A 16,580-nucleotide genomic window follows, 5' to 3' on the forward strand; every position below is an offset into this window, starting at 1 on the left:
TGGTTTTTGCGACTGCACTTGAAGAAATGTTCAAAGTTCTTGACATTTTCCAGATTGATTGGGCACACCTACAGTACTCATTCCAGGGTTTGAAACTTTCTTCAAGTGCAGTCGCAAAAACCATCAAGCGATATGATGAGGCACACCTGTTAATTGAAATGCATTCCATGTGACTACATCATGAAGCTGGTTTAGAGAATGCCAAGAGTGTGCAAAGCTGTCATCAAGGCAAAGGGTGACTACTTTGAAGAATCTCAAATATAAAATATATTTTGATTTGTTTAACACTTTTTGGGTTACTACATGATTCCATATGTGTTATTTCATAGTTTTGATGTCTTTACTACTATTCTACAATTTAGAACCCTTGAATGAGTAGTTGTGTCCAAACTTTTGACTGGTGCTGTATGTATATATATATATATATATATATATATATATATATATATATATATATATATATATATATATATATATATATATATATATATATAGATATATATATATATAGATTGTCTATAGCTTTTAAGATAATACAGTAGGTTATATAGCAGCATAAAGTGGGAGCTCTCCAGTCCCAATGAATACCTTAATGGAACTTAATCCCAAGACTTCATTTGTGACATGTAACTTATGGTCCCTGCACATTTTCTAGTGAAATGTTATGACATACGTGAGCCAAATTGTATGTGCATGTAGTGGCATGTCCATTCTCGAAAATCTCTGTTTAAATGACACCTTGCTATGGAGACTTTGCTAATGGAGTACTGCAATGTTTTTGAGTGAGGGTTGAGTTCAACTGAAAGTGCTAGTCTTTCTTTGCCTTGTTATTCTTCCAAAGCAAAGAATAACAACATCAACATTGCGAGATGAAACATTTCCTCATGATAGTAAAGTTGGATCTTAGTTCAACAAAGTCCATATTTCAGTATGTTATCATAGACCGTAGAGAATTACACTGCATGCGGGTTAGCCTAGGAAGCACAACAAGTTGATGTCATATTTCAAAGGTCTATTTATTAACAAAACACTATATCTTAATGTTTGGCTTTGTTTAAATGGACATTTCACTCAATTGACTACATTCCGTTTCAAGCAAGTGTTACTCATTGTACATTATAAACCCAGAACATACAGTCTGTAATTTGCATTGACCCCCATCGGACTTACATATTATTCAGTTATGCACCAAAACCACAAGATATGATCAGTCCAGTGGTTGCCAAGCAAACAGTGAACACTCAGGGTAAACCATGTATACAGAGTGACAAATCTCCAGGATCTGCTATTTGCCTTTACTCTCTTGAGCACCCAAGTACATTTTTTAAACAGGAAAAAGCATTGAACATTGCGGGATGTTAAACAGTAAGTCATTTTATTTTATTGAGTTAATGTGTATCCATTGGAATGTGTTATGGTGTTGACATGATTCAGTTTTATTTTTCCTTTTTGAATAACTAAAGGAACAGCTGTGGTCATTGGCGTCTCTCTTAGTCAGCGATGATGATCCGGGAGGACCCGGAGATAGTGTCATTGTCTGTAGGGAGGGAGGCAGGAGAGAGGGAGGCAGGAGAGAGGGAGGGAAAGAGAGAGGGAGGTAGAATACGTGGAGGAGAGATGCCTGTGTCCCTGCTCCCTGTGTCCGTCCTGACAAGCTGCAGCTGATGAAAGCCATTCTGTCCTGAGTTGACAAGGAGGGTGTTCCTGTAATGTCAAAACCTCCACAGACTGACTCTCCTGTTCAGACACTCCACTGCTTTATCTGTGACCTCAGCTCTGACACAACTGTCCAAGTGCCTTAGAGGAAGAGCCCAGTGATCAAAGGACAGGGCTAAGGCGACACATGCAGATAAAGGGCATAGCAATGGGTTAAGGCCAGTTGCAGATGAAGGGCACAGCAATGGGCGGAGGGAGGCTATACAGGCTACCTACAGCTTCCCTCCCTTCCCACCCATCCGGATCATAGCTCATCCTGACACAGATGCGTGCGCGCACACACACACACACACACACACACACACACACACACACACACACACACACATGCCTGTCAATTTGTGTCCTTAGTCCTCAGAAACTGGAAGTACAACGGCCACGACCTTGTCCATCCGTCCTGACAGTATGATGTCATACACACCCAGTCCACAGATGTTGGTGACTCTACTGTCCTAGAGACTGTCCAGAGAGGATGTGTCCAGAGTGGAGGTCACCTTCAATGATGTGTCTTATTAATATTATGTCAGTCACTGACAGTCACTCAATTAGCCGTTTGAACTTAAAACGTTTCTCTCCTCCATTTAGAGGCTAGCCACTAAAATGTTTTGCCCGCAAGGTAGAGGCGCCCCCTGACCAAATCTCGCCTAGGACCCTCAAAAGGCTAGGGCCGGACCTCAGAGGGAGACATAGTGGTGTCAACACCAATGGCAGCGCCTATCCTGCCGAAGAGTAGCGTTTCCCATGTCTTTAAGTGAAGGGGAAATTGATGGGTAGTTTCCAGGTGTGAGCTGAGCTTCTCCTGGGGTGTGTCCTGACTTAGACTGACACTTATCAAGGCACAGCTAACTCCCTTCTCTCTTTTCCTTGGGAACTTTGTAATGTAAACAGAGCAGCAGCGTTGGAGGAATGGATGGCTGTATTTAATCAAAAGGTTGTGTCTCCCTGGCCTGGCCCGCTGCTATGTGTTCCTGTTGACTGCATTTGTTCCAGACAAGAAACATTTGACCGTGCCGTTACAGCTCAGATGGGATACTGTACACATCTTGGTCAATTGCCGTTGTAGTTGTCAATGTTTGTGTTTGAATGCTGATTTTGCATAAGCATGGTTTTGTAACTGAACCTGAAACCAATTTTTGGGGAGTTGGTGATTGACATGCAGTTTGGCTAGACTTGTAGCTTGACATTTTGTTTTGTTATCTTGTCTGTAAAAAACAAATCATACTTTAATATCTCTTTGTTAGAGAACACATACTGTTGCAGGAAATGAGCAAATATTTAATTAATTGTCCGATCTGTTTGTTTTATGTCTGATAATTGTTGCCAGTAATCTAAATATAGTCTATATAACAAAAGGAGACAAGGAAACACAACAGAACAAAACTCAATGAGAAGTAAAACTATAATTTCATTACACAATGCTGACATCTAGTGGTTAATATACTTGCACAATTAATCTTATTCAAGAGCGCTACAAAAATACTCAGATCGCCCACCCAGCTATTGGGTTATTTTCCCTGGATAGCAAATAAAGCAGATATTCCAGTCTATGAGTCAATGTAGACTGAAACATGAACATTAATAGACCGTCAAACTGCAGAGAGAAATGAAAACCGGGAAAAGAAAGAGAAAAATGTCCTCACTGCAATAATTTTTACTTTGTACATTTTGAGTTATAGTTAAATAACAGTGGCATGTCACTGTTCTGTAAATGCATAACGGATTGACTGTAGGCGCTTTGAATGAATGCAAAGAATCATGTTGTTAGAATAAACCAATGATGTGTATGAACATGTGTACAGTATGTCTATGGAATCAACTAACCCGCGTCTAAATCGCCATGTCTGAATAACACAGTATAATCGTTTATTTTCATGTCTCAGCTAAAGAATCACATTAGTAATGAAAATAAAAAAGTATGATTGATTGGATTTGACTAAAGTTGTGTCAATTATATTGTGCACTGCTGTCTTTTGTCAACGTGAGGCTGAATGAGCCATGTGCAACCAGGGATACATATAGGGCTGGCTGGCCAGGGTCACTCACTGCTATGGACATGGCTTGGCCTTGACATCATGCTGGATGACATCATCATGGCAGTGAGGTCACCCTGGCCACATAGAGGTGCCATAATGGCCAACTGACACAATGTCGCTCTGTTCCCCTCTGAGGAAAAACTGAATCGGCTCGTACTGCTGCTGCCGGAAAAGTAGCAGCAAAGACGGATGTATAACACCCACGGAAGAGAGGTAGGGTCACACTTTAAATCAACTTGCACAGTTACTGTTTTATGTATATTTGTATGTATTGGTGTGATTAAAAAGTAACTACATAGTAGCTAACTGTACTAAGAACTCCTGGTAATCTGAAACATGATTTGATCTGTTACTTCAACTCAGTAAACATCATTCTTTAGTAAAGCTGAGAGGCAGCTAGGACTTGGAGGGTTCAACACTTCAACCATGATGTCAACCTGACATTTAGCTGTGCTTGTATGCGAGCTGATTCTTAAAGACTAATAATGGCAAAGTCATATCGCACAGACTTCGTGCGATATAAATGGTGTGATCGTCACCTCCTGGCAGGGCAGTTACACTGCACAGACATTCACATGACATACTATTACTGTAAACTGAGAAGACATGTGTTTTCCTCACCACCCCTGACTTAGACCGCATGCCAATGCTGACAGCAGTTGGAAAAAAGGCATCGTTCACACTTCCTCCCTGCCAGTACCCATTGACATATGGTCAGTGCCCCCTTCCTTCAGCCTGCTTCCAGATTTTCCCTTCTATATTAGGCAGGTTTGGCACCTGGTTCTCTCTGCACCTGTAGCTCTCTCTAGCTGCAGATGCTGAACACCTTGGCTTCAAACTACGTTTCAAGAGAGACTATTTATAGACGTATTTGAAAGTATATGAAATCTGGTGTTTAATCGCGTATTCATAGTTAAATATAACTCACCAAGAACAAGAACAACACTTTTCAACACTAACTGTTTTGTCTTGACACATAGTATGAAAGGAAGGAATCACTTTCCTGTGAATAAATTGTGACCTATTGTCTTGTCTGTCAACAAGACCACCTTGGCTCATCAGAACTGACCCACAAAGCATTCTATGTCAATCAAGTGGTCAACTGTAGTGTACTGGATAAAGACAGTTTAGGATGCATACAAGAGAAATCATTGAGAAGACAAACGTTTCTGCAGCCCGTTCTAAGCAGTGTATGTCTGGAGGTCCTACTACAGTGACATTATCTTCCTGATAAAAGCTGTTGATCCGTTTGGTCCCCTGTCTGTCTGCTGAGTGGTTGTGCCCCTCCTGCTCCTTGTAAAAACGCACTGAGTTCATAGCACGCTCAATGTCCACAAGATGGCGATAGAACCAAATGTTTCACGCTGAGAATGTAACGTAGCTGGGGGGTAGTGCTTCTTCAGACGGCTCTCATCCTACTTCTGATGGCTCGCGGTTTGGGGGGCTTTTGAAATGATAATGAAATACTTTTATGAGTGAGCGAGGGGTGGAGTTAATGAATTCGTGAATCGACTGATTGATGAATGTGATTGTGTATCACGTTATATTAACCAACGTACATTTTTATAAGGCAACACATCCATAAAAAACATATTGATGAACAAGAATGAAGTCCGTCATTTAATTCATTAATGTTGTATTCACAACAAAAAATTGTATGTTATTAGGGTTTCAAAAATGTCCGTTTGTTTATTGGGTATAGAAAATGTGTAAAACGGGATAAAACTGCTGCAGGAAATATATAATTTAAATGGGTGACATTGGATTTGAGTTTAATCCAATTGCTTGGCATTTTAGCCAGTTGTAGTCTACTACAACTTGGTTCCTCTTTCTCGTCAATTCAAAGCTTATTTCAGTGTGAGTGTACTTTAACATGACAGTCCGTGCAACTATACGTCGATGGTAAGCTATTCATTTAAACAATCACCGCAAGAATATAGTTAGAACGAAGATATGCATCAGTGAGTGCATATCAATGGGGAATGAGGACTAGTCCACTTCCTATTAGATCACATATCAACAGCCACTTGACATTGAGAGAGAGGAAATTCAACACCATGTCATTTAAACTCAGCACAGCTAGTGACAGGCAACCATATGTACTTCATGTTGCAAAGACATGAAGTGCATAAATAGCCCGAAATACGCGTATGGACAGTTCATTAAAAAAAATATATGGTTTATCTCGCCAATAGTACAAATTATATTATAATCTGTAAAGTGAACAATATTCGATTCCAGATTAGATGGTTCCTTATTTGCAGATATTTGATGATACTATTTGTACACCCGACATGCATTTCTCTCTTGTAGACCTATACATTTGTCATTATAAATTAGATAATTAATTATGTGAAAATGAATCGATATGAACCAAAAGCTTTCAAGCAACCCTAACATCGCAATTTCAACAGATATCACGTGTAAAAAGTAAGCATGTTGTCAAATGCTGCAGAAAATGACAAAATATAGTCACATAAAATGGATAATTGACGGATATAATTACATATTCCATCTTTCAAACAAAAAAATCGTTACCCAATTTTTTCTATAACCTAGGCTATCTGAATGGGTATAATAGTATAAGGAACATTCTAAGGATCATGCAAATATGCTTTGAGGTACTAATTTGGGAGTAATGATATAACTACATCTGCAAGTTAAAGTTCCACGTTTTTAGTACTCAGCTCATCACTTACAAAACAACATCTCAGGTGTATGTAGATGCGTCCATAATGACATACAGGGGACAAATGAAGGATTAGAAAACTGAATAGCGGGGCTCAAGCAATTCACACATATTTATTTCTGCATTTTAGCAGCTTCAAACCAGGGAGTGAAATCCGGACAGGTTGTTATAGCTACCCAATCCACGGGGGTTCCGATGTCTATTTAAAAGACCTCGGACCCTCCCTCTTCTCCTTTAAACAACATTATATATCACACACAGCATGCCAATGCGACCACGTCTTAATGAGCACTAAAACATTATCTTCTTAAAATGGGCTCATTCTTGTGTTTGCGTTCAGCCTAACTGACTCAGGCAAAGAGCGCGCGCAAGGGAACGAACAGCTCTCACCAGAATTTCCCCTTTGGCAGTACCTGCTGATTGGGTCCTAAAAGCAAGCTGGTTTTAACTTTTAATATTTGGCTCCTGTGTTCTGCCATGACTAGTCGCAAAATACTGTTTCTCTAACCTATCACTAGTTTTAGGACAAGGCGAGACATTTTGGTAAGCAGCGCAGATTGTTTCGTTTTTTTTGTCTCATTGAAAAACGAGTGTGCGCGTATGAGCGCGCGTGTATCTGGTGAAGATGTTTAGCGAAACCTTTTTAAGGATGATATACCTTGGATGTTTACTGTTTCTTTGTGGGCTTACGCATGCCATACCAAGTTACCCTATCTGGTGGTAAGTTTATATTTCACTCTCCTTTTAACTTCAATTCTGCAATATCATATGAGAGTTATGCCTGCCTGTTATTTCAACAATATGCAGTACTTTATGTTAATTTATTGTTGCTTTCAGTTCGTTTCTTTGAAAGGATAGGCTAATATCAGCATGTGGTTTCCAACGCTGGTCACCCTGGCAATTAAGTTGTAGCCCATCATACCGGTCTAATTGACCCTGTCAACGGGCAGTTGATAGCGACGTTAACAAGCTGAGACAGAATCGTAAAGATGGGTCAAGTGAAATTGTATGAAGAAAAAAAAATAACGCACGTGAGTCAATGACACTATTGATTTCAAAGTGCACACATTGCGGAAACAAAGGTATAATACCGACACAGACTGGTTATGCAAAATAAAACATTTTTTTGTGCAGACTAGTTTCAGCATGATTTGATTAACTTAAAAAGAGGTCATGCTCCGTTCTGCTTGATTCAATATTCGATGACAGACATAGGCCTAATGGCAGGTGCAGAATACGTTCGTTTAGGAGAGAGGCAGTGGGAAAAGGGAAAGGTACATGAATTATGTTATTATTTTAATGAGACTAATATCTAATAATAAGAAGAATAATGTGGAATCATAATTCAACAAAATACGTGCAGTTTACTTTCCTTCCCATTATTACTTTAATCAGAAAATGTATACGCAAAATGTACATTTCCTAGTAATCTCAATGATTTTTTCGATATCATGTAAGGAATCCTTTATACACAAATTGAATAAACGGATTTCACTATTAAGAATATTGATTATTTCCCAAGTATTCAATTGAAATTGGCCTATGAGTTATGTTATCCAATGCATTTGTGTAACCCCATGAGATAGAGGCTATACTACAATTATTTGGATATAGCCTCAGCCACTGATTCAGCCACTTTCAACGATGCTTCATTAGCTACAGTTTTATTTGGTCTCCATAGCCAAATAATCAAATTTAATTTGTTGGTCTTCTTATGGCACTGATGTTGATCATTTCCCAAACAGTCAAATTCCCTTTGACATCTTATTGTGTTAAGCAGTAGGCCTAAGGAGAATGAGGGATGCCTTCAAGCCTTGAGTTGGGGGTCAGTTGAAAAATGAATGAAACCCAGTTGCCCATTCCCAGACTGTGGAAATTAGGGTGGGAGATGTTCAACTGGAATTTTCTTTTGATTCTAAATAATCCATCGTTGACCAAATGTTTTATTTTAAAGGTAAGAGCTGTCTGTTGTCATCTCTTGACAAAATATGAACCGTTTTCTGAGTTATTGAGTAGGCCTATTGCATGTTATAATATTATCATGATTGAAGTCACATTTGGAATTGAAGTAGATTGACTGACAGGCCATTAGGGGAGTTTTAATTGATAAATGATTGATTTCTGTTGAGAAAAATTGATGAAAGGAAAGAGTGGGATTTGAGACAACTGGGCATTAGGTGGACTGTTAGAGTCAGCCGATCAAACTGAGAGAGAACAAATTATGGAAAGGTGCAGTTGGAGGATGGAAAATTGGATGAATGTGAATTCCATTCACTCATCTTTAGGATGGATTTCGTAGAAAGGCTTGCGGAGCCCTCTTGTTGAACAATTCATCTTCCCTTGAGAGGGCAGACATTTGTCAGATTCTGCAGCTCAGAGGTATTAGAGCCAGAGGACAGGGGATGCTACAGAATAGACACCGTCCTAGATCAGAGATCCTCAGTCCCAAGACATTCACTACAGGTTTGCATTTCACCAATCGCACACCGCGTCCTTCAACAAATCAATATTTTCCTATGAATTATTAAAGATGCTGTGTCCTGCACTTATTTCAGCTAATAGGTCTCCTGGTGGTAATACTGATGAGAATGTAATTACATGCTCAGCTGGACAGAAATCCATCATAAACAGTGGTGGGCTCTCTAGTCCTAGATCAGCACTCCTGCTCTTAGACCCAGGGCTGGGAAAGACTGGCCCAAATCAGGATGGGTTCTTTCTGTGGGGAGAAACCTAATGGTCTACTGTTTTTCACAAACCTCTCTTTGAGTATCCCCCAGACGTTCCCCTATTTGATCTATACCAGTACCAGCACCAATACCAGTACCAGTACCAATACCAGTACCCGATTCAACTGGTGATAATCATCAAGCCGTTGATCACCCGTTTTTTACCTCAATATCAAATCATTTCTGGGTAACAATTAAGTTCCGTACAGTGATTGCTTTCAATTAAAATTGTCAAGAAGAAACAAAAATAGCTTTTTAGCAAAGGGCAATTTCTCAAACAATAATTTTGATTGAAATGTCTGGGAGTGGTCTGAGTGGGGAGGGAAAAACTGAAAATTAGCTGTTATTGGCAGAGAGGTTTGGAACTATCTTTCTTATTGGTCTATTAACTAATTTACTGCATAGTGATGTCACCATGGAAGGCCAAAACAAAATCCCACCAAAACAAGCAGAAATGTATTTTCAAACAGCTCTTACACTAAAAGGGAATTAACATAATTTTAACTATTTCACAGTATTATTCCAACCTCATAGTGTGGAAATACATTATAAAACACAGGAAATCAAGTTTTTGATTGCGCTGGGCCTTTACTGTGCCTTCTGAAAGTAATTATACCACTTGACTTATTCCAAATTTTGTTGTGTTACAGACTGAATTAAAAATGGATTAAATTGTTGTTGCTTTTTCTCACCCATCTACAGACAATAATGACAAAGTGAAAACATATTTTTTGAAATGTTTGCGCATTTATTGAAAATGAAATACAGAAATATCTCATTTGCATAAGTATTCACACCCCTGTGTCAATACTTTGTAGAATCACCTTTGGCAGTGATTACAGCTATACGTCTTTCTGGGTAAGTCTCTAAGAGCTTTCCACACATGGATTGTGCAACATTTGCCCATTAATCTTATCAACATTTTCAAGCTGTTTGATGATCATTGCTAGACAACCATTTTCAGGCCTTGCCATATATTTTCAAGTAGATTTAAGTCAAAACTGTAACTCAGACACTCAGGGACATTCATGGTCTTCTCGGAAAAGAACACAAGTGTAGATTTGGCCTTGTGTTTTAGGTTATTTTCCTGCTGAAAGGTTTATTCATCGCCCAGTGTTTGGTGGAAAGCATACTGAACCAGGTTTTCCTATTGGATTTTGCAAGGGCTTATCTCCATTCCATTTATTTTTTATCCTCAAAAGATTGCAAGCATACCCATAACATGATGCAGACACAATTATGCTTGAAAATATGGAGAGTGGTACTCAGTAATGTGTTGTATTGGATTTGCCTCAAACATAAAACTTTGTATTCAGGACAAAAAGTTAATTGCTTTGCCATTTTTTTTTTCAGTATCACTTTAATTCCTTGTTGCAAAAAGGATGCATGTTTTGGAATATTTGTATTCTGTACAGGCTTCCTTCTTTTCACTGTGCATTGGGTTAGTATTGTGAAGTAACTACAATGTTGTTGATCCATCCTCAGTTTTCTCTTATCACAGCCATTAAACTCTGTAACTGTTTTAAAGTCCCCTTGGCCTCATGGTGAAATCCCTGAGGGGTTTCCTTCCTCTCCAGCAACTGACTTAGGAATGACACCTGTATATTTGTAGAGACTGGGTGTACTGATACATCATCCAAAGTGTAATTAATAACTTCACCATGCTCAAAGGGATGTTCGATGTCTCCTTTTTTCTATAGGTGCCATTCTTTGCGAGGTATTGGAAAATCTCCCTGGTCTTTGTGGTTGGATCTGTGTTTGAAATTCACTGCTCGACTGAGGGACCTTACAGATAATAAATTGTATGTGTGGGGTACACAGATGAGGTAGTCATTTAAAAATCATATTAAACAATATTATGAGTATTGGTTGACATTATGGGGTATTGTGTGTAGGCCAGTGACATAAAATCTAAATTTAATCAATTTTAAATTGAGGCTGTAACACAATAAAATGTGGAAAATGTCAAGGGGTGTGAATATTTTCTGAAGGCACTGTAAGTAGAACTGGCTGTGGCTACTCAAGGAGAGGTTTGGGAAACACTGGTCTAATACAATGCTGACAGAGAGGGTTGTTCCCTGAGTTCCACCAGAATCAAAGTGACAGAGTTATGTACAACCCACAGTACACAGTCATTCACCCTCTCCTTTTTGATCATAAAAGAGCTGTCTTTTGAGTTTCTTTTTTGTGGGGCCAAGATTGTATCAAAACACCAGAACCAGTCATGATGACTGACAGAAGATGGCAGGCTTCCATTTGGTCACAGCAAACAGCCTCTGGCACCAAAATAAAGTCATCAACTTGTGTGTTTATGATTTGCTATTGGTGGGTGGGTCAGAGCACTGATTCAATCTGGGCAAGAGTGCAACGACGAAAGCAAAACAGAGGCGAGCAAGTCCAAAGACGCCGCTGAGCGTTCTCTGGGCTTATTGTGTCACCCCTACCAATACAAACAACGCTCAGCTGAAGCTGCAGCACCAGGCTATAAGAATAAGAAGCTGATGTGAAGTCACCATTGAACTCTGCATACTTTATGTTATATTGAATTTTGATTCATTCTGGCTTTAATGGAAACTAGATAGCTCACTAAAGAGTGAGATAAGAAGCTAAAACAGGCTTGTGTTTCATGGTACTGTAACTTAACCCTCCTGATGTGGTCCGGTCGAATTGGACCTTTTTACAAGTTTTCTCTCTGAAAAATGTAGTTCAATTAATCTGATTGTCATAAGGTTCCATGAGGTTCCATGACAAAAATGACCGGTCATTAGAAATGAATGGATGAGACTACAATTAGTGTATAAAATTGAGTTCAGGCACATGCCCATTCATCAAATGGACACACTTCCTCTCCCAGACCCCCACATGCAAGTGTGTTTGAGCGCACACACACACACACACACACACACACACACACACACACACACACACACACACACACACACACACACACACACACACACACACACACACACACACACTCCCACACACACACCTCACTCCCTTTCTTGGCTTCCATGGCAGCCCCCATGGGAACCTTTCCCCAATAGAATCTTTCCCCCACGGGAACCACACCTGTTGGCATTCTCACAAACAATCGCAACATTGTTTCAATAATATATTGAACTTTTCTTGCAGCTCTGGTATATAAAGCTTTTTGAGGCCTTGCTCACAATTCATTCTGTGGCACAATGACCAAATTATATACTGTATGTGAGGCTCTTGATCATATCTTTGATCATGACACTGGTGAGGAGGAGAGAGTCCTTGTTAAACTTCGACACAAAGTAGTCTGTGATAAATAGCACAATATGTTTCATCTGAGTATTTGTTATAGTCAAAATAATCCATACATTATGCTTTTTTTTTTACTCGAAATCGAGTTGTATGAGCTCAGGTCAATGAGACCTACAGGCCATAAATAGCAAATATAAGTTCAAAACTTGTAATGTTCACAAGAACTTAAGTTGATAAAAAGATCTAACACAACATTAGGTGATAATATATATATTATTATGTATTTATAATCAGCTGTAATGGGGCAGTTATTTTGGACCGGGAACACAGAATGAATTAACATGAAACAAACACAACAGAAGGGTTAACATCATTTTTTACATAAAACCTTGCTGTTGAACAATATGTGCCTTTTAACTCCTCTCACTAAACGTGTCTTTACTTTTGCAAATAACTGTCAATCATCCGAGAACTGACAGCTATTATTATCATGAAAAGTCGCTTTGTGGAGTTTTGTTGGCAGAAGCTGAACACTGCTTGGTTAGAATGTACAATGGTGGAGGATTGGTGGAGGATTGGCTGAGGATATGGGACTCGACCAACACAGGTTCATGTCTCTCTAACTCCTCGACCTGTCATGGCTCAGCCTGACACACACACACACACACACACACACACACACACACACACACACACACACACACACACACACACACACCACCCCACCTTAAAAGATAAATACCTGGAGGTGAAAGCTTGCCGCACATTCCTTTTCCCAAACGTGCTCTCTTGATGTCAAAGTCGGCTCCAAAGCCCCGGGGCCTGCGAGAGTAAAGTGGTAATTCTACGGTACCCTGCTTGGGCTTGCTGAAATATGCATTAAACCTAGTCTGGATACACTTAAATGAGAGGAGGAAAGATCTATACTGACTGAGACTAGAATCAAACATGATATCTATTATTTTCTCTTGTGTGTGTATTTCTGATGATAATATGCAGCTACTGTTTATGGAGATGACACTGGCAAGGTTTATATGGATCCTCAATCGTCTTGGTTTTGTTTGAGTTTGGGTATCACCTAAAGTAAAGGAATCTGGTATAAGACACATGATTCATTCTTTACCTATGAGAAAATGAAAATGACCTTTGTAATCAGAAGCACTTTTATTCGCTAAGCACATTCACATATACCCAGAATTGTACTTGGTGATATGGTGCTGCTGGCGGAATACATAACCTGGTCTCAGAGCAAAACCAAATATATTTGACTAAAATCTGTGCCACTCCATTTAGTATGATATGTTACTTTACGTTACGTTACATTACATTAGCTAAAATGTTAATGTTGTCTGTGATGAGGTTCGGACACGCAACCTTTGGGTTGCTAGAAGTTTGCGTTGTCTGTGATGAGTTTTGAACACCCTTCCTTTGGGTTGCTAGAAGTTTGCATTATACGCCCACCTAACCACCCTAACCAAACACCATCATTTTGTTTCTAACCTACTGTCTTATCGAACATAATATATCATACTAAACAGATCAAATAATGTAACCTAATGTAAAGTAACATATCATACTAAATGGAGTAGCACAGATGTTTGTAAAATATAATATGTTTTGCTCTGAGACCAGGCTCTGAGACCAGGCTGGTAGACAACATATTATATTATAGAGACAGAAACAGAGAGGAATGTAGTTCACATTAGAAGTTAGATCTATGAATTACAAGGAGGAACATTTTACTAATAAATGAAAACATTTTGCATTCAACTTAAGACCAAAAACTCCATATATCTTAAATGGAGTTGTACAACATGTAAAATATGTATTTTTTAGTACTCAATAACACCATGTACTCCATAGTCTACCTCTGTAATAAATCCATAAATCATATGGTTGAAGCTTTCCCCACTTCCTCTCCTCCTACTTCCTAACAGTAATAGAGGTGACCTGAATCACTCAGCCTGTATAGGACGTCCTCAGAAGCAGAGCTAGCGTGAGGGCCATGGGTCTGACCGCCCTAGGGCCCACACACCTATAGGGGCCCTGTAAGGGGCTCCCTGTTCTTGCAGTTAAAAAAAATAGAAATAAAGATAAAACATTATTTAACACTATAAATCATGGCAAAATGGATAAATATTATATCATAAATAATATAATTTCATCAAATCCTGGAATTTGTCTAAGCTGGTGTTGGTTATTTTATAAAGCAATGTACAGCTGTGTCTGTCGCTATACCCCCTTGAGGGGCCCCCTGCATGGCCTTGGAACAAAATGCAATTATTGGAAAAACACCATTCTAAAGCTCAACTGATACGAGTGGTTTCATGTGACAGAGGTGAAAATCTCCATTAGAAACACTAAAAGAGGTGAAGTCTAAAGATGTAACTAGGATGAGTTGCTAATATGACTAAGATTGTGCCTTTGGCTTCTGGACGAAGAAAAAACGTTGACATGAAAACCAATAGAACATGAGAGAAATGTTGCTTTCAATGGCATGTCAGGAAGTCTTTATAAAATACAGAGTGGGGTTCCAGATTTTCGGGTGCCCGATTTGCCATAGCTAAAGTTACTGAGATTTCTGCGCATGTGCGTGATTTTTTTTTACATAGCTGCTGCCCACTCCTTACCGTTTCCCCCTCCTTCCAGATTGTTTTATGTAGCTAAGCTTACAACGCTGACTACGTAGCTGCTGCTTCCCCCTCCTTGATCAGCCATGTGCGCCTTTGTCTGGTGTAGCCTACAAACTCCATGTTGCACACAAAAGACATGGTCAACATGTTCAAACGATTGTAGAATAGTAGGCTATTAAGCATAAGCACGATTTCATGTTATTTTCCAGGAGGGGAGTTAGGCTAAATGCTGAGCTATTTACATGTTGGGGCACCAGGCAATGCAAAACAAACTTGCCCACTGTCAGATTCTGGTTACCAGTCTGGATACATGCTTGGCTGCCTAGAGCCGTCGCTGCCCAGAGGTGGAACAGCCACAGTAGGTAGCCTACTCGTGCTGTACTTCCATGATCACTGAGAAGCTAAATAGCCGTTTAGAGCCTGTGTATTGCTAAAACACAGATCGTTTCTACCCCAATGCAAAACTCAAGTGGGGAGTGACACCTAATTAGCGTTGTATTTTTTCATCATCATTGCAAACATTCGCTAAGCAGGAGGAAGACAGGCAGTCAATGTAATAGTGTTCTTTTTTTCAGCAACTGTGGCTAGTGGCTACAATAAGGCAGCAACTATAGCCTACGTCATCACACAGAACAATTACTGTTTTTGCAATGTGTAGGGACTGCTTCCTGCTTGTGCAACTGCAATATTCATTGCAACAGACAGAGAAGGTTGTAGCCTTCATAATAGGCTATATGTTTTTTGGAATGTTCATTCAAATTGCCACAGGGGTTTTTATTTCAGCTGTTTAGAAAGATAAGGCAGACACCTAGGCTGCATCATCATGGTTTAGAAGAGGGTGAGTAAAGAGAGAAACTTCAAAGAATTGGGGGAGTGTCAGCAGCAGCTACGTAGACGTAAAATAACACATGCGCAGAACATGATCCAGATCTTTATCTTTGAGAAAGAGGTTTCCAGAGTATACAATAATTCCCTAAATGTTTCTACAGTTGGATTTTGGCTAGGCTACTTTGAAGCAAGGTAAGACATCCCTTGTAAATAGGCTAGGAAGTTAAACTTCCAGGGTTCAAACAGTTAAGTATATCTTCTCAACATGCAGACTGCCTTCAACCAAAGCCAACCCTAGACGTTAGGAAGCCCTCAGTGAAATCTTGTTTGGGGGACCCCTTATTACGGGGGTTGAAAATATTTTTGTGGCTCCCCTCTTGAGAGGGGAGAGGGAAAAAGAGGGGAGGGAAAAAATATGTTTTTGAGTTAATTTCCTGCAATTCTACACATTTTTCCATGGGGCGTAGACAGGGCTCTAAAGTGCGACCAATTTCATTGCATATGCAATGAAATATTTTGCTGTGCGACCTGAAGTTTTAATTTGGGAGCAACAGTTTCTAAAACGAAAATAAAATAAAAAATTAAATGAGTAACAATATTTCGCCGCAACAATCTTTTCTACTCTGCCCAAACAAGCTGTCACATCATGCTGTCAATTCATTCACTCAACACATTCTTCCAAAACAAGAACATTGCTGCTTTCCACATTGCTTCTAAAGAT

At 39.4% G+C, this 16,580-nt stretch overlaps 1 protein-coding gene across 1 annotated transcript in view; it reads left to right on the forward strand.

Annotated features, from left to right (window-relative positions):
* Positions 1-6,830: 6,830 nt before the first annotated feature.
* LOC115169582 (protein Wnt-3a) overlaps positions 6,831-16,580 on the forward strand; it is a 30,337-nt gene continuing 20,587 nt past the window's right edge. Inside the window, exon 1 of the mRNA XM_029725324.1 lies at positions 6,831-7,158. Coding sequence (XP_029581184.1) covers positions 7,064-7,158 — 95 coding nt within the window. The 5' untranslated portion in view covers positions 6,831-7,063. The remainder of the gene's footprint in view (positions 7,159-16,580) is intronic.

This window comes from Salmo trutta, chromosome 31 (assembly GCF_901001165.1).
Source record: "Salmo trutta chromosome 31, fSalTru1.1, whole genome shotgun sequence".
Taxonomy (NCBI): Eukaryota; Metazoa; Chordata; class Actinopteri; order Salmoniformes; family Salmonidae; genus Salmo; species Salmo trutta.